The sequence below is a fragment of the Hibiscus syriacus genome, unplaced genomic scaffold (assembly GCF_006381635.1).
Source record: "Hibiscus syriacus cultivar Baekdansim isolate YM2019G1 unplaced genomic scaffold, ASM638163v2 tig00016004_pilon, whole genome shotgun sequence".
Classification (NCBI taxonomy): domain Eukaryota; kingdom Viridiplantae; phylum Streptophyta; class Magnoliopsida; order Malvales; family Malvaceae; genus Hibiscus; species Hibiscus syriacus.
Window position 1 is genome coordinate 1,142,179 of NW_024062379.1, and position 19,630 is coordinate 1,161,808.

General features: G+C 33.5%; 2 protein-coding genes and 1 long non-coding RNA gene across 3 annotated transcripts; all 3 read left to right on the top strand.

The window, feature by feature from the left end:
- Window positions 1–7,620: 7,620 nt before the first annotated feature.
- LOC120208194 (F-box protein At5g07610-like) lies at window positions 7,621–9,113 on the top strand. The gene has a single exon (XM_039207527.1). The coding sequence runs from the start codon at window positions 7,687–7,689 to the stop codon at window positions 8,878–8,880; it is 1,194 nt and encodes a 397-aa protein (XP_039063458.1). The 5' UTR covers window positions 7,621–7,686; the 3' UTR covers window positions 8,881–9,113.
- Window positions 9,114–11,660: 2,547 nt separating this feature from the next.
- On the top strand, window positions 11,661–12,188 carry LOC120208196. Its single transcript, XR_005524278.1, has 2 exons — window positions 11,661–12,031; window positions 12,131–12,188. It is a non-coding gene; the product is annotated as an uncharacterized LOC120208196 (long non-coding RNA).
- A 34-nt stretch (window positions 12,189–12,222) lies between these two features.
- Window positions 12,223–15,384, top strand: LOC120208173 (MLO-like protein 1). Its single transcript, XM_039207513.1, has 12 exons — window positions 12,223–12,375; window positions 12,670–12,786; window positions 12,874–12,934; window positions 13,272–13,375; window positions 13,763–13,837; window positions 13,943–14,031; window positions 14,127–14,176; window positions 14,304–14,344; window positions 14,569–14,778; window positions 14,872–14,939; window positions 15,022–15,082; window positions 15,163–15,384. Exons 1-12 carry the CDS (start codon window positions 12,223–12,225, stop codon window positions 15,382–15,384), a joined length of 1,251 nt encoding a protein of 416 aa, XP_039063444.1.
- Window positions 15,385–19,630: the final 4,246 nt, after the last annotated feature.

The window sequence follows — 19,630 nt, forward strand, 5'->3', positions numbered from 1 at the left end:
GTCAAAATTAACCTTAGAAAGATTAGAAACATAGATTGTATCAATAACAAAAAAAAATGGACTGAAATCAGATAAATGGTTCAAATTGAGAAGTTAAACGCAGAAAAATAGCTTACATGGGCAAAGTCTACAAAAAATCAACGGTTAAATCGAAAAGTCAATGTTATCAAAAAGTCAATGGAAGAAGTCAACATGCATGGGTCAACATTCGAGACAAGTCAGTCAAAATGTGTCAAATATTCAAGTCAAGTAGTTTTGGTCAACCTAGGTCAAAATGGGTTGGGTCAAAGTCAATCGAGTTAGATCGGGATAAAGATCAAATCAAATGGGTTAGATTAAATTAGTCAGATCAATTTGATTCAATCGAGTTGGATCTGAAGTCTTGGGTTGAACCATGACAAGTGACTCTAGGTACAGGCTTGGATCGACTCAGTCCATCAAGTTAGAATGGCTTTGGGTCTAGGTTATGGCAAGTTGAGCTTGTCAGACCTCTAGGCTTAGACAATATAAGCTCCAATATACGAGTTTAGATGATTGGGTCTTGGGCTTAAACAATTGAAGTCCAACCACATGTGATGGGTCATACTAAATAGGCTCGTTAGGCTCAATGGTTAGGTTTAGATCCAAAAGGAGTTGGTTAGACGAGCCGAAGTTGAATTGGGCTGGATGGACTCTAAAACCAACAAATTTTGATGGTTCAGTCAGCATCTTCTAGAAGACAAGCGGAATTATCTTGATATTTAATTAAAATTTATCTTGCATAAAGTTATCTGGAAGATGAAGTAGAATTCAATTAGAATTACAAGACTTAAATATTTATTTTTAATTTTTTTTGAGAAACCTATTAAATTTAGGGTTTTTAGGTTGATATTTTTTTATTATTTTATTTAAGAATTGATTATTTTATTAGAAGACTCGATAGGATTTTTAGTTTGATTACATCATTATCTTTTATTTAGGAATTAGTTATTTTATTTACTTAGAACTCTCTAGTTATAAATACCCCTTAGGTTCAACCTTTGAACTCAGATTGGAATTTATATTTTCTTGGCTATTTATTGAAGTTCTACTTTTCTTTCATCTTATTATTTTCTTTTCATTATGGTTAATATGATCCGATCCATACTTAGCTAAACTCCACTTAGCCTAAAGCTTTGTGGATAGGGAAGAGGTGTTGGATTAATGAACGTTACTCTTGTTGAAGAATCAAACCTAGAAAGCTCTAGACTCGATGAAGAATAAAGAATGATGAATAGTAGAAGGTGGCTCCCTTATGAAGGTGAACGGTAAAGATGATGATGGTGACGATGGATTTGTGGAAAATAGATGGATAAGTGTCCTATCGAACCCTCCTAGTCGCAATGAAAAGGCAAACTCGATAATATGGCTCTAAGTGTCATGTCGAACCCTCCTAGTCGCAATGAAAAGGCAAACTTGATAATATGACTCTAACCAACCTTCCTAGTCGCGATGAAAAGACAAATTGGAGTGTGAAGATTAATCTCCCTCACAAGAACTTGAAAGAACTCCATGAGAAGAAGCTTCGAAGGCACAAGACAATCAACACTTGCAAAAACGAACTCTCATTGTATTATTAAGCAAAGAAATATGTTTTACAAAGTTGAATGAAGCCTCATTTATATAGGAGCAGAGTTCCAAATGTCCTAAATAACTAATGAATAAAATAATAATAAACGTCTTAACTCTATTTCCTAATAAAATAATAATAACTAAAAACAATGTTTTTAACTCAACCTTAATTCTTAATAAAATAATAAATATAATCCTAAAAGATAATGCATCATCCTATATTAAATTATATTACAAATAATCAATATAAATATTGAAAATTCGTAATATTTACAAAAATCATGTATTAATCTCGTATAGGAATTTCTGCATGTGTTGTCTTCACTAAAATGGACGTATCTTGAGTTCACGATATCAGATTGACACGATTCAAGAACCTTTGGAAAGATAAGAGATATAAGGTTGTATATCTAGAAGACATGTCGACCAAATAAGATCAGGATCCCATTCAAAAAGTCACCGTAAGTCTGCTACTGTTCTGATCTTCTTTTCCAAGGCTTGGACGAGTGGATCATTTGGAATAGTTATTAATTCTTCCTTTGATGTGAGACTTGCGATGCATGTGTCATCCTCCCTTTCTTCAAAAATATTCGACCTCGAATATGAAACATTAAAGGGAGCAACATTATAATCGTTTAATAATTCATTCACATTATGCTTACCGAATATATATGCTTTGAATCTTCGAGACTTTGTTCTTCTAATAGGTTCGAGTAGAAACATTAGTCCAAAGAAGCATGTATTATGGACTATGGTGCATGTATCATTCCCCCACTCCTCAAAAGGATTCATCCTCGAATCTAAAAATCCAAGAGAAAATAAATTAGATATTTTGAAAGGAAAACTTGTGAAACATTTACCATGATCAATGTGATGTGTCTTTATGCGTTTTAGTCGAGGTTTCTTCTTTGTAGGAATTGCTTTCTTGTAGTCTTGAAATCCTCTTTTGGATACAAGTCTTGTAATCTGATGTTTAGGTTGAGAAAGAGTGTTTAAAAACCATGTCAACTGGTTTGTTAAAGTAATCCCTTAAGTTTCCTAAGTGTGGTTCATGAATTAAGAATTCTTAGGAGGAGATTTGTGGATTGTATAACCTTCGTGGTAGTGCATTGTCTACCGTGTTTTGCTTACCTCGGTCTTTAGACTCTCGTAAATCATGACTCTTCATTGATATGACATAGTGATTAGGGCTTTCAGGTTGTAACCGGTCATGAGGGTCACCTAGCACTATTCGACAACTCTTGGCGATGGAAGATGGTGTGAGCTAGTCCTGTGTTGCTTTTACTTTTTCATCATTTACATGGATTCCCTTTGCACAAACTATAAAGCCTGTGGAGTTGTTCAAATCCTGTTTTTTCATTAAGATGACGTCACGACTAAGGCTTTCTTGGATGTAACCTTTTTGTAACAAATCTAACTCTTTGGTTTCTTCAAAATTGTATGTTTGACGAGGTATGATAGAACCTTGAATTAGATTGGTTTGGTGTTGGTTTCCTCTTTCTAGTGGTAATCCGTCAGGTGGATCACCTAACACTTCTCAAAAATCATGTAACAAAGATGAAAACACACTAGACAAATCCTTGTTAATGTTAGAAATTGAAACAATTGATTCCCTAAAGCAAACAAGGATGCAAGGTTATTTGTAAAGAAGGTTCTATCTCAATTCTTTTGTGCTCATGCATAAATTTTGAGTCACTCTTTTCTTCTCACAATTAGGTTCACTCACCTCTCATGGGTCATTATTCATTTGGCTTTTGTAACTAGTGACCTCTTTTGCTTTTGCCTCTTTCTCATCTTTTTATTTTTTTTTTACTTTCCCTACCTCCTCATAAATTCTCATTTGATCTTTAGGGGATGAAAGTGTTTCATTCTTTGTTGGTCGTTGTTTCTTCTTGTCCGATTTGTCATCCCTCAACTTTTTTTGAGAATATGGAGCAGAAGATGAAGAATGATTTGAAGGATTACCTTGGTAAGAGGATAAAGTACCTTGGTAATATTCTCTGAATCGGAATCTCCTTTGGATTTGTTCTTCGATTGTTATTGTCTTCTTTAGTGTATCTTCAAGGTTTTCGTACTCATGGAGGTCAATAAGATTAGTGATGTTTGAGTTCAAGCTGAGAACGAATCTTGACAAGGAGTCCTCATCTTTTTCAATTATGTTAGCCCTACTAAGTAAGGAATGCATCTCCTTGTAATAGTCTTCAATTGAACTTCTACCTTGTCGAAGTTGGTATAGTCGTAGTTTAAATTCTCGTGTATAATGTATCGGTAGGAGTCAGTTTCTCATGGTTTGTTTGAGGTCGGTCCAAGAAGTGATTGCTTGAATTTGGAAGTTCTCGATCTTTATCCTTGTTTGCATCCACCAAGTGTGGGCATATCCTTCGAATTTCATGGTGATGAGGGGAACTTGTTCAGCTTGGGGGCAGTCATGGTATACTAACATGAGATCAACTTTTCCTTCCCAATCGATGTACTTGTCTGGATCGTTGTCTCATTTGAAAGTCGGGATCGTGAACTTTGGTTTTGCAAAGAGTTTGGGTGCTTGGAAACGTGGTTGTTCGTCTGGGTCCCAAATGTTTATCATTGTTTGGTCTTGGATTCTGGTTTGGTAGATTTATTTGTGGTTCTTATAATTCTCTCACGATATTGTTAAGTTTATCAAATCTTTTAATTTGAGTCGTGAGTCGTGAAAGTGCGGCTAAGATAGTCGTAAGTGTGTTGTTGTTATTGTTGCCCATCCTAAAATCATAACACTCAAAAGAAAATTTTAAAGTAAAATAAAAAAGAAAAGAAAATTCAACAAAACAAGAAAGCTCACAAGTCACTCCAAGAAAGTAACACCGTGAGAGGCAAGTAAGACGATCTTGTACTATTTAAAACTCACTTTACCAAGTAGTCTTCCACAGTTCGTATCAGAGTCTGATTACTAGCAAAGGCGATAAGGAAACCTAAAAGCTCTAAGAGGCCAAACAAGGTTTAGACTCCAAGATAACGAGAATGCAAAGAATGAAGAAGTATGCAAACTCTTTAGTCCTACTAACACAAGAAAGATAATGTGTTAGATAATGCAAAAGAACAATAAAAAGGAAAACAAAAGAACCTAAAGCACTAAGAGTCAAAGAAAAAAAGCCAAACCAGAAACCTAGAAAACACTGGGTCAAATTGAGAAACGTTTTTGAGGGGGTTACCAGTGTCTAAAAATTTTGGAAAATTTCTTGAATGTCTTTCGATGAGTCTAGAAACCACCTGTAAAATTTTAGAACCAAATATCTTCAGTAGTATCCAATAGACTATGTTGAACGATGGGTCCTCAAACAATCTTTTTTTTGTGATCTCTTTGTTCGAAGCTGTTTTTATCTCTAAAAATTCAGATTTTTTTGTGAATGATCTTCAATATATTTAGTTTCAATCTGGAAATTTTTACCACAAAATTCCTCATGTAGAATTTTCAAGAAATTCGACAAGATTCTAGACCGAATATGCCAATGAAACTTGAATGATGTATTTGAAGGGTCTAATGAACTCCGATTGGGGTGAATTTTGGATTAGAGATTACTCTTAGGATTAATATGAGATCTAGAGAAAATAAGCCCTAAATTCTTTTGTTTGCATTTTTTGAATTTTTGCAATTTTTTCAACTCTTTTTTTTTAAAAAAATAACAGGAAGGATTTGATTCTAAATTAAAATTAAATAAAAAAACCTAAAACGATGAATCTTTTGCGAACTAGATCCGTTGGGATACCTTGATGGTTTTGTGTGAAAGAACAAGAAAGATTGCTTGCTTCTTTCCAAGAATCAACCCAAATATGATACCAATTGATAGGGAAGAGGTGGCGGATTAATGAACGTTGCTCATGTTGAAGAATCAAACCTGGAAAACTCTAGACTCATTGAAGAATAAAGGAGGATGAATAGTAGAAGGTGGCTCCCTTATGAAGATGAACGGTAAAGATGATGATGGTGAGAATGGATTTGTGGAAAATAGATGGATAAGTGTCCTATCTAATCCTCCTAGTCGCAAAAGGCAAACTCGATAATATGACTCTAACCAACCCTTCTAGTCGTTATGAAAAGGTAAATTGTAGTGTGAAGATTAATCTCCTTCATAAGAACTTGAAAGAACTCCAGGAGAAGAAGTTTCGAAGGCACAAGGCAATTAGTACTTGCAAAAACGAACTCTCGTTGTATTATTAAGCAAAGAAATCTTTTTTAAAAAGTTGAATGAAGCCTCCTTTATATAGGGGTTGGGTTCTAAATGCCCTAAATAACTAATGAATAAAATAATAATAAACTAAACATGTCTTAACTCTATTTCCTAATAAAATAATAATAATAACTAAAAATAATGTTTTAACTCAACCTTAATTCTTAATAAAATAATAAATATAATCCTAAAAGATAATGAATCATCCTATATTAAATTATATTACAAATAATCAATATAAATATTGAAAATTAGTAATATTTACAAAAATCACGTATTAATCTCGTATAGGAATTTATGTATGTGATGTCTTCACTAAAATGAACGTATCTTGAGTTCCCGATATCGGATTGACACGATTTAAGACTGTTGGAAATATAAGAGACAGACGGTTGTATATACATAAGACATGTTGACCAAATAAGATCAGGATCCCATTCAAAAAGTCATCGTAAGTCTACTACTGTTATGATCTTCTTTTCCAAGGCTTAGACAGGTGGATCATTTGGAAGAGTTATTACTTCTTCCTTTGATGTGAGCCTTGTGATGCATGTATCATCCTCCCTTTCTTCAAAAAGATTCGACCTCGAATCTGAAACATTAAAGGGAGCAACATTAGAATCGTTTAATAATCCATTCACATCATGCTTACCAAATATATATATGCTTTGAATCTTCGAGACTTTGTTCTTCTAATTGGTTCGATTAGAAACATTAGTCCAAAGAAGCATGTATTATGGACTCTGGTGCATGTATCATTTGCGAAGCTCAATTCTAAATCGTGAGAATTGAGTCTTGTTCTTCATAACTTCGGATAGCATTTTTCGGTTCTTTGGAAATTAAGAGTGGCAATTGATCATTCCTTTAAAGTTACTACATATTCAATCCAAAAAGACGTCGTTGGCTTGAAAGTTGTTTTGGCTTACAGTTGAGAAGATGGATCAGTTGGTTGTAATTTAGCTTCCTGTGAACAAACTTAGCGACGGTCTGTTAAGGGAAATCAAGATCCCAGCAAGGATAAGATTTTAGAGATAGACTTGGAAATTTCGGTTAACTCAAGAGAATAGTTAGTTGCGGAGGTTGAGCTTCATTAACTGTAACCGACATGCATCAAGGAGAGAAAATATATTTCGATGATCGATCAAAATTGATGTTAAACAAAGTCTAAGGCTATATCATCTCAATTAAATTCTTCTATATTATTTACTTATTTACTTTCTCATTATTTATTTATTATTTATTTTTATTATTTTATTATTTTCATTATTTCTAAATCCTCCATATTTATTTTTGCAGTTTAAACCAAATGATCAAAATAAGTAAATTTTTCAGACTTCTTTAATCCCTATGGATCGACTTCTACTTCTTTATACTACTTACATTATTTATTTGATATTAGAGTATTTATTTATTTGACAAATTCAACGCTTGTGAAAGGGCTCTAACAGATGTAGGAAGCTACAACAATGGCGTATGCGATAGCCAACGTGAGTATTGTTCTCCGATAAAATAAGAAAACGACAACTAGGACCATGACCGTGGACTAGTCAAAATGACTTTAAAGACCTGAGGGTTTTAAATCAAGTCGTAACGTCGTCGAAGGATTTAAAGCTACGTCATAATACCGTTTAACCATTGAGTGAAAAAAAATCTAATATATAAAATTTAATCTATAAATTAAAATAAATAAAAGTACAATAAGTTAAATAGGGGTGAGAATAAATTTCAATAAATAAATTTATAATTTACCCTAAATAATAATTTTTATAAAACCGACTAAATTGATAAGATCTAAGATGAAGCTCCAATTGAATAGATCGATCAAGCTGTTAGAGTGGCGGACTACAAAATTCCCAAATCTCCAAATCTCGAAGAATTAGGGTTTGCGAGCATGAAGAAACCCCAACCCTCGTCCTCAATTTATTCTTCTTCGGCAGAAACCATAGCCCACAATCAGGACCTCCTCACCGAAATCCTCATAAGAATCCCTTCAAAACATCTCCTCAAACTTAAACTCATCTCAAAACAATGGTGTTCCCTCATCTCCAGCCTCCAATTCTCTCATTACCACTCCCTTCACCACCAAAACCGAGGCTTTCTGACCCCAACAGCTCTCTTCCTAGGCATCGGAAACTATTACCGACCACCCTTTGAATTACCCGCCCTTCCCTTAAACCCTGAAACCAGAGTTCCCCTCTTGGATTTCATTGCCGACCCACACTTCAAGATCCTCCAATCATGCAATGGCTTGCTCTTGGGTCATTTCTATTACAATATCAATGAAGGGTTGAGGTATTTCATCTGTAATCCTACTACCCGTAAGTTCAAAATGATATCTTTGCCTGTTTCACAATTGGGTTCTTTGCGTGCCGTTAATTTAGCATTTGATCCTGTTAAATCACCTTATTATAAGATCATTTGCGTGAGGAAATTGCTTTCTACAAATAAAAGGTTTGGTCTGTATATATATTCATCCAAGTCTGATGAATGGGATTCTTCTTGGATTAGCTTTCGAGCCAACGAGTACATAAGGTTTGACCATGGAGTTTTCTTTAATGGGATATTTCATTGGAATAGTAATGGTCGGAATTCTTTGCGGTTTGATTTGGAGAATAAAGTGTTAAAGAAAATGCCAATGTTGGCTCCTATGTTTCAAGCTCCCGAATCATCAGAGGACGAAGATAGTCGATATTTCGGGGAGTCTCGGGGCCATTTGCATCTTGGAGTTACATATATGCCACTTTGTTTTAAATTTAACATCTTTGAGATGGCGGCTGATTATTCCCATTGGTTCCATAAATACTGTCTGAACCTGGATGATACAATGAAAGCTTTCCCTGACTTGAGGTTTCCTGTTGTGGATATCTATTATGGATTCCATGTTTTATCTGTTATCCGATCCGAAGGTGAAGAGTCTAAAGTTGTGATTCTTGTGGATTATAAAGCAATTTGTTATGACCTAAAGGATGGAATTTTGTTAAATGTACATGAGCTGAAGCAGTGTGCTGAGACTCTCAATCGTTGTCCATTGAACTATATTGGGATTCAAGTCTATCAATATTTTGAGACCCTCTCTTGTGTTTGAGGGTCCTAACACTCTTTAACTTAAACTAGAAATCTGGCTTGATCGGATGGGAACCACATTTCTCAGGTCTTATTTAGTAAATAATCTACTTATTATGTTGTATGCTTACCATTGTGCCTGCATAAACTTTTCTGCAGTTATAGGAGTTTGGGCTATAGCATGCTCATAACCGAGGAATTTTTACCTGTATCAAGTGAAATTAGCAATCTAGTTTGCCTGTTCATTTTTACTAATTTCAATGGTCTTTGCTTCTCTTAAACAATACATACTGTATTCCTTCCGCACCTCTTGTTTATCTGGTTAATGTTTTTTCATATATGGTTCAGAATTTCTTGTTTGACTTCTAAGATCTTTAAGCATAGTCAATTAATCATCGGATCATCTTTCAACTTGTGGAAGAAACAGAAAGACATTGAGATTTAAGTTTGTTGAAATGGTAGATAAGGTAGAGTTGTGGCGATGATGATGTCCCTGTATAAACCTAGGAATTTATCTCATGCTAAGCATGAGTTTCTGTATGAAATCATTTCTCAACTGAAACTTGTGCGCCCCTTGAATTACCACTGTTATGATTCAGATCAGTACCAAAGCCTTTTTTTCTAGCATTCATTTACTCAATCGAACTAATGCTGGGCAAAAGCCTGCATCAACATGACCTTATCCTCTAAACCCGACTCGGGGTTAAGGTGATTTCACCCGACTCAAAACTTGACTTGCCTTTTGAGATAAAATTTGAACCTGATTTGACCAATGCAAATATATTTATAAAAATTCTTAATTTTATTCGATAAAATAAGGTTTTAATTGAAAAAATATATATAGAGATGAGTATTATTACAATTATCTCTAAATATATAAGGTATAATTACATTATATTTTAGGTCGGGTTAAGTCAAATATATTTCACCTTAAATTCGAACTCGTTTGAACTTCCAAATTCAAACATTTTTAAAAGATCCGACTCAATAAAATTGGATTAGATTCGAATCAGTTATTCTAGTAGGATGAGATACTAGATTCCTTAAGCAATATTATGGGTTCGAACCTAGTGTTTACAGATGGAGCAAATTGGGTTGGGATGATCGTCTTCCCCTCTACAATACTCAATTTGGATTAATCGATCAATAGATCGTATATCAGTAATTAATTCAAAAAAATCAATAAAAAAATTTTAAAAAATTAAAAAATAGTTCTTTTATTTAAATATCGAGTTTTTAAGATTTTTTATCTTTTGGAATTTTCAATATTTTTGTTTCCGTTTTACACGTGGCCAAAATATGATTGGGTTACATCACATTTTCAATAGAAAAATGTCGAACAGCCAACGTGTGTGGAGTATGGACGAAATGAAGGTTAAAGGGGTTAAATTGATTGAAAAAATAATAACAAAAAGCTAAAGTAAAATTTTCAGTAAAGTTGAGGGGTATTGTAAGTATTAAGCCTTTATAAAAGTAACATAAATTCTAGGATCCCTTGCTATAGCCAAAGTTGAAGTCAGGTATGGTCCTTTTAAAATGATGAGATTATACTTGAGTTCCTCTAAAACTTTTAGAATTATAATTTATATGGTAAAATTGTATCTTGATCTTTGTTAAAATAATAAAATTTTGATTTAATCCTTCTAAAAAATATAAAATTAAAAGTCAATAAAATAATAGAATTATATTTTAACTCTTTTAAAAAATTATAATTCAAATTTAATCATAATTTTTTATTGTACCTTTTAGGAAGAGTCTACAACGTACAAGACACATCGTAACACACCACTAATAAAATTGTCTTTATTATGTAAATATTAAAAAGTATAATAATTTATTTAAAATTAATCATTTATTAAAATATAATTTTAATTTTAATAGAATTATAATTAAATTATGATTTTTATTAAAAATAATAATTAATTTAATTGATTTAAAATTAAAATATTTAACTTATATAAATTTAGGGTTCACCATTCACTGTCGGTGATTATCTTGTCTCGTCGAAAAATCGTTTTATGCTTGGTTTAGAATCGCGACTCACCTGCCGCTTCTCCCAACTTATATAAATTCTATCGCGAGTCATCTAAAAAATCCCTGATAATTAAGTTGTTTACTTATCAACCATCTTTTTCTAATGATCAAATTCGGTTACTAGTCCTCATACTATTAGAAAATTATACATTTAATTCTTATACTCTTATTTAATCTATTTTAGTCCATATACTTTTTAAATGTTCAATTCTGAGTCAAATAATTCAAGGACAATATAATTGAATTATTGGGGCTGATTAAAATAATGTACTTGGAGAACTTGAACTAAATCTATAATTTACATGTAATATCAGACTAACAACATGATTTAATTTAACATATTTCATAGTTACTGTTTGAATACGCACCAAAGTTTTAAAATTTGATCAAACTATAATAGAAGGACCAAATCATCAACTTTTGTATGGTACAATAACTGATAGAATAATTTGGTTTTTTTAATCATTTATTTGAAGTTCCACAATATATATATATATATATATATATATGTATAAGTATAATTAAATGGTGTAAATTGATCCGTAGTACTAACTAAATTATAACTAATTTTGACAGAATATAGTTTCAGTAAAGGAAAGGCAGCACCTTTTTTTAGCTTTTCTTGCCTCCTTCCTATTTTCAAGTTCAGTACGACTAACAAACTTCCTGCTGAAACTTCAATTCTCATTCATACAAATATGTTCATACATTATAGTTACATAATTTAACAATCCCATAAAACAAATCTTCCATTATTTTTTGTTTTCTCGTGAAACGAACAAATCAAAACAGAAAAAAAAAACAATATTTTTGTTGTAATGCATGTTTAAAAAGGCTGGTAGGTAATTGAAAGTGAAGCAGAAGATTGGGTTGGCCTTTGGGTATCCTTTTACTGAGAACCAAAGCCATAGGAGAGTGATAAAGGAAGAAACTTTTCGAGAGAGAAACAATGGGAGGAGGAGGGGGAGGAGAAGACGAAGCATCGTTGGAGTACACTCCAACATGGGTTATAGCAGTAGTTTGTTTTGTGATTATTGCAATTTCTTTTGCTATGGAACGTTTGCTTCATCATTTAGGGGATGTTTTGAAGGAGAAACAACAGAAACCACTCTACGAGGCTCTTTTGAAAGTCTAGGAAGGTAACCCTTTTTTTTAATGTGTTTCCATTGGGAAATTCTTTTGTTGTTTCCAAAATTGTAACATTGAAGCGTTGGATTTTGGGGTTTTTTTGTTGGCAGAGTTGATGCTCTTGGGGTTTATATCACTGTTGTTGACAGCATTTCAGAGTGCAATTTCTAAAATTTGCATGTCAAAGGATCTACGTAAAGACATGCTTCCTTGTAAAGTTAACCACCATGATGATGATGATGATGATGATGAGGCCGGCCATAACGGTTCCAAATTGGAAATCTATTTTGCTTCTGGCACTCGACACCTACTGAGCGCAGATTCATCAAATGCGGCCGGATACTTCAGTTCCCAGGTAATATATAATCAAACATAACCAAATAAAATGGCCTTTTTACTGTTATTCATGCTTGATATTGCCTAGGGTTGTTTCTTTACTTGCTGAAACGAGGAAAAACAATTCTTTTGTCATAGGTTACATAGGAATTCATGGTTAAAGTATTAGTATGGTTTAGGATCAAATGTATGACCTTTCTTATTTAATACATTACTGCAGTTTCTGGCTCCTTTTTTTCATTGAAAAGCCAGAAACTTTGATTGATGTACTCTTAATCTCTCTTACCATTTCCATATATTTTTTGTTCTTTAGAATAAAGTACCATTGATGTCGATTCCGGCTCTTCATCATCTACATATTTTTATCTTCGTCCTGGCCATTGCCCATGTCACGTTCTGTGTTCTCACAGTTTCTTTTGGAGGGCTTAAGGTAATCTATCTAATATATATACATGTATTTATAATTTGCTTAATTTTCAACTTTTGGAGGGCTAAAGGATGTTGTTTGTTGATGTAGATACAAAAATGGAAACAATGGGAAGATGATATTGCAAAAGAGCATTATGATTTAGAGAGACGTAAGGATTAATACTAATCTAAATGCTTCCTGTTTTGTCCATGATATCTTTTCATTATTCAATGCACATTAGGACCTGCACATCTGGAATGCTGGTCACTACTTATCTATGTTGGTCCAACTTTTTTTATTCTCTTGAAGTACCCATTTCCAACACATTCCCAAACATGGATATCGATCTACTGTGTTAAGACTCGTGTTAGTGTACGATGTTCACATCCATGTGTCTCGACTCTCGAGTAATATAGCTTATGACAGACTATGCAACATATGTCTGCTGTAAAGTGATCTGCTGGTTCGTTTTCTTTTTCTTTGGTGCTTCTGATTTGTACATTGTGTAATTGCAGAGTTGGAGAAAAAGTTCATTCATGTCCAGCAGCATGATTTTATCAAACATCGTTTTCAGGGTTTCGGTAAACGTTCAGTTCCTCTAGGGTTGTTGGTAAGCTTCTATTTAATCCATGATACATTCTTTTTACCATTAACAACTATAACAACTGAACCTAATATGAAAGAGGTAGACCTTGGAATTCCTTCTATGTTACTTAAGACTCGGGTGTGTTCAATTTTCCCCAAGTTTTTCCATGTCTTTGGAGGGTCTTTGAAAGACCATATTCAATACCCCTGTCCGAAAATATGAACATATTCGTGTCCGGCACTCAAATCCCGAGAAACATAGAAGAGAACTGCAATACAGTAAGAAGTGATGCTGTGCCTCGTGAAGTTTCTAGTTCTGATCTGGTCTTACTTTTCCTTTATTTTTTAAAAATACAATTGAAACACAAGTTCTGTATGCTTTTTCTAACAATGACTCTAATCTTCTTCCTAGTCATCGTTTTTCAAGCAATTCCATGCATCTGTTACCAAAGCCGATTACGAGGCACTAAGGCTAGGTTTCATCATGGTAAGCTATCTGTGGAAAACTGGTTTCTCTCGAACGACTCTCTTACGGTTGTGTTGTCATTCCTTGACATAGTCAGTCATCAATACTTGTCATTTATATTTGCAGACCCATTGCAAAGGGAATCCCAAGTTTAATTTTCACAAATACATGATACGAGCCTTGGAAGATGATTTTAAGGAAGTTGTTGGTATAAGGCAAGTCATATTTGAGAGTATATTTCTGAAGATTTATGTCTCGTGGCCTCATTTTTTACTTCAAATCGTGCTTAGTTTCTTTTGCTTTTCTGCAGTTGGTATCTCTGGGCGTTCGTGATCATCTTCTTGTTGCTGAATGTTAATGGTATGGAATATCGATTGCTGTGGATCGTTCTGTTTTGCTTCAATGGCATGTAATAGATGTTATTTTTTCAGATTACCAAGCATTAAAGCTCCATAATGATGGACTGTGTATCGATTTTCTTCTGCAGGATGGTATACATATTTCTGGATAGCTTTCATTCCTTTCATTGTGAGTAGTTACAATACAGTTTCTTAAACACACATGCACCAAAGTAAACACATCCATTTACAGAAAAACAGGACTGAATGTTTTAAATCAATTTCAAATTGAAGAAACTAAAAGTCGCTCGAAAGGATCGATTCATATTCTTGTAAATCTTCCTATATCTGACACATATCCGGATTTGGATATGAGATATGATCCTTATTTTCTCTACATTTTTGTTTTGCTAGCTTCTTCTTGCTGTGGGGACCAAGATGGAGCATGTGATTACCAGTTTGGCTCATGATGTTGCTGAGAAACATGTAGCCATTGAAGGGGAATTAGTGGTAAGACCATCAGATGAGCTCTTTTGGTTCGACAATCCTCGTCTGGTTCTCAAGTTGATCCATTTTATCCTCTTCCAAAATGCTTTCGAGATTGCGTTTTTCTTTTGGATTTGGGTAAGCTTAAACTTTTGGGTCACAATTCTGCAATATGAAGTACAGTGTAAGTAATCCGGATGAACATAATGAAATTTTCTTCATCATCTGTAGGTTCAATTCGGGTTCGAATCGTGCCTAATGGGTAAACTTTATTATATCATTCCAAAGCTTACCATAGGGTAAAAATCAATGACCATTTCCTTTAATTTGTGCATTTTTTCCCCGAGTTCCCAACCTTTGATCTTATAATGATTCCTACAGGATGTTCATTCAAGTCGTCTGTAGTTACAGTACCCTGCCACTTTATGCCATCGTCGCACAGGTTAGTCGAGTTTCTCGCATGTTTATTTGAGTTTTCATAATCCGAACTCCGATTTACTTGCTTTTTTTACTGAATTGAAGATGGCAAGCTCATTCAACAAGGCAATATTTGATGACCATGTGCAAGCGAGTCTTCTTGGTTGGGCAAAGAAGGTGAAGAAAAAGCAGGCCCTAAAGCTTGCGACTCAAGCAAAGCCCTCGGAAAGCCCTTTCATGTCAATGCAGATAGTGGAGGATGCTAAATCCGATGCTTCTTCCGCGAAGGAGGATGATCCTGAAAAGGGTTCCAATGATGCGAAATGAGTGTTGCCGACGGGGTAATAAAACCGTGCCTCACCGCGACCGGGTGCTGGTTTTAAGGAACCATTTATCATGTAAATGGCATTGCTTATGTGTTTACCAAGAAAAAGAAAATTCAGTTACTGTTAGTTCTTATTGTTTTGTTTATCTTTTAGATTTAAACTTTTTATTTTAATTATCCAATCGATCTTCTCAAATGCATTTTAAAAAGTTCATTGTTCCCAAAGAAAAGACCAGAAACCTTGCTATGAAAACAAATGCAAGCTGTATAAGATTTAAGAGTAAAGTACACAAATGATCCTTAGATTATAGGGTGTTGTTTTATTGAGTCCTTTGAGTATTAAAAGTTATAAAATAGTCTCATACTATAAAATGTTGTTTTGTTGAGTCTCCAACTGTTAAAAGTTATAAAATGGTCACACAACTATTCATATATTCTAAAATAGTCATTTTCTATTAAAAAATTGATGTCTATCTGAGCTGGACATTAATCTGCTGACTAAAATATGGTAAAATTATATTTAAATGATGTCTACTGGAACTATCGTTGTTTTCAAGCACTGACTTGTCATCATAATGTTTCAAGCACTAGCTCAATGATATAGTGTAAATAGAGATTTAATCCATAAAATACAACTAAAACGATTTTGTGATCATAATTTATCATATCTCAGTGAACAAGTTAACATCCATCTCAGACGGCCACCTTTAATAGAAAAGGATGAATTTAGAACAAATGAATAGTCGGGTGACCATTTTGTAACTTTTAATTGTTCGAAAGACTCAACAAAGTAATATCCTATAATAGAGGAACTATTTTATAATATTTAATAGTCAAGGGACTTAACAAAGTAACACCCTATAGTCAGTTAAATTAAAGGTACATAAAATCATGAGCCAAATAAGGGTACTTAAACTTTTTTTGGGATAAATTATAGCGTTCATCGATTTTATTTCTCTATTTTAATCAATCAAATTATATTTAAATGTAAAATCATAGTTGATATTATGTTTTTTAAATTTTGTTATTACTATTAAAAACTTAACAATAATGTTAATAATGTTGATGTAATTTTTTTTAAAGCTGTTCAATAAAATAGTTGGACAAAAAAAGTACATTAAAATTTGGACAAAACTAATATCTAACTTAAATTCTATACGACCTTAAAAATAGCAAAATTACTACCAAGAAGAATCGAACACAAAACACATTACAAAGGGACCTTATGCTTAACCACTAAGCTAAGTGAAAAATATGCATTTAAGTTAAACTAAAAGAAAAGTATTCATAGTTATTCTTCAATTTTAATCATAGTTTAAATTAAATATATGTTTGGTTAAAATTTTAACAATTATAATTAGCAGAGTTGGTTCAAGTGATAAACAACTTCTCGCTTAAGGATATCTCGAATTCGAGGCTTTGTGTATGCAGAAAATACCAATTGAGAGACTCACTCATCAAAATCAAGTGTGTGACACAAGCCGATCTGGATTAGTCAGAACAAAAGTCTAAAAATCCGAAAAGGCAACAAAAAAAATTTATCAATAATATAATTTGGTTCAATAGTGAAACATTAGTCTTTCTTCACCGGTATCCCACTTTGATTCCTTTTATTATCTATTTTACATAATTTGTAATCACTAATGTTTTAGTTAAGTTTTTATTTTTATGAATAAAATTTGAAAAGTTATATTATAATCATTAATTGAGTTAATTGTATCATATGTCCCTAAATTATAATCTTCATTTTAAATTGGTTCTTAAATTTTTGAATATTTCAATTTCATCCCCAATCTATGAATCTCATTCTAAATTTGTCTTTAAACTTTTAAATATTCTAATTTTATCCCTAAACTATGACCATCTTTCTAAATTGTTTCCCGAATTTTTGAATGTTCCAATTTCATCCCCAAATTCATCAAAATATATAATTAGTTTCAACCATAGTTCAACCTAAATTTTGTTTATTTCAAACATATATTAATATAACTTGGCCTAACGATTTTATTAACAAGGGGTGTGACTAGCATATACATATAGTTTGGGAAAAAATTGAAATGTTCAAAAAGTTTGGGAATGAGATTGAAATGTTCAAAAGTTTGGGGGACCAATTTAGAAAGAGGGTCATAATTTGAGGATACAATTGAAATATTTAAAAGTTTAAGGACCAATTTAAAATGAGTATAATTCTTTGAGGACATATAATGCAATTAAATCTCATTACTACGGAGTATCAATTTATCTCAAAATGTCATTGTGTCATTAACTCCTAAATTAATGGCATAGCTTGTTAATAAAAGGATTAATATCTAATTTGAGTCCTACACTATTTAATTTTATCATTTAACAATTTTTTAAACTACATTTCTTTAGATTTTTTTTTTAAAAAAAAGCTGAATTAAATTAATTGTTTGTATTATTAAAACAATGAAATGAATTAAATAAAAATATTTCTTCCATCGCAAACTCATGAAACATGTACAAATTTCTTGCGAGGGTCCTTGCTAAGCTCCTTTCGTTGTGCATTGACGAAGTCATTGGCGATTCTCAATTCGCATTCACTCCTGGCAAAGAAAATCTGGATTGCGCTCTTATTGCTAATGAAGTGGTTGACATGGTTATTATTTTTAAAGTCGATTTTGAAAAGCCTATGACACTTCTTGATTGATCCTTCGTGATCTTTATGATGAGAAGAATGGGTTTTGGCTCTAAATGGATCAAATGGATGAGAGTTTGTTTCTCTACAGCCTCAATTTCAGTTCTGGTCAACATTCTCTCTCGGCCTTTTTCCGCCTTAAAAGGGGCTTAAGACAAGGCTGTCCATTGTTGCCTCTCTTTTTTAACATTGTTGTCGAAGGCCTTAATTTGGCTTTGAAGAAGGCAGTAAATATTGGCCTCTTTAATGGTATTTCTCTTGGTGGGGGCTTTCGATATCACACCCTCAATTTGCCGATGACTTAATCATCTTTGCAAAGGCTGATGTGCCCCAAGTTAAAAATATCAAGAGAGTCCTTAGATCATTCGAGCTGATTGCGGGGTTGAAACTTAATTAAAAGAAGATGAACTTGTTTGGAGTTAATATCTCTGAGGAGATGTTGAATTCGTTATCAACTTCTATTGGTTGCTGCAAGGGGTCTTTTCCATCGAGTTATTTGGGTATTCCATTAGGAGCAGTTGCAAATAACACCTCAATTTAGAGGCCGGTTGTTGACAAGTTTAAGAACATGCTTACTAGTTGGAAGGATCAAACATTGTCTTCTGGGGTAAGCTGATGTGTTGAATAATCTCTCTATCTACTACCTATCTTTATTTCAAATGCCTTCTTCCATCAGCTCTTCTTTAAACAAGATGACTGCAAAATTCATTTGGGTTAAGGTTGATGAAAGAACAATTTATTAGGTAAAGTGCGAGGATATGTGCAAACCATTAGCGGGGGGAGGTTTAGGCCTTGTTGACATAAGGACTAAGAATCGTGCTCTCTTGAATAAATGGATATAGCGACTGTCTTTGGAAGAAAGTCATTTGTGCTAGAAATAATCAATCTACAAACTCGTTGTTGCCAAAAGCCACTGTGAATAGACAATCCTCTTGGGTGTGGAAATCAATTGTCAAACCAATATTATCGAATTATTCAGTATTTGTCAATAATCTTCGTCCTGTGTTGGGTGATGGAAAACTTTTAGATTTCTGGACTGATTCATGGACTGGTGAGTCTCCTCTTAAAGATCTCTTTCCCCAAATTTTCTATTTGGCTACAAAGAAGAATGGGAAAGTCTGTATCAAATGACTCTTGGAAATGGTTGATTCCTTTAAAGAGGCGTCTTTTTTATTGGGATAATTTCCTTGGTCTATTGAATAGTTTTTCGGTCAAGAGCTCTGGTCCGGACACCTAAAGACGGCAGGTAAATTCGAAAGAGATATATAATTGGAAGCAGTTTTGTGATATTTCTGCTTCCCCTGCCTTGTTTGAGGATAAAGTTTGGGAAGCTGTTTGGGTTAAGTTTATCCCCCCTAAAGTCTAGTTCTTTTCTTGGAGATTGCTTCTAGGTAGATTGCCTTCAAAGTCAGAACTCTGCCCCCTTTGCAAAGCTGTTGAAGAAACTGTCGCTCACTTGTTCTGTCACCGCTCGGTGTCGTGGAGGCTTTGGCTTCGCTGCTGTAAATTTTGGAATGTTCGTTTAGTTATGCCTAAGGACCTGAAATCTTTTGTGCACTCGTGGTTAAACTGCCATGTTTGTTCCGCTTCTT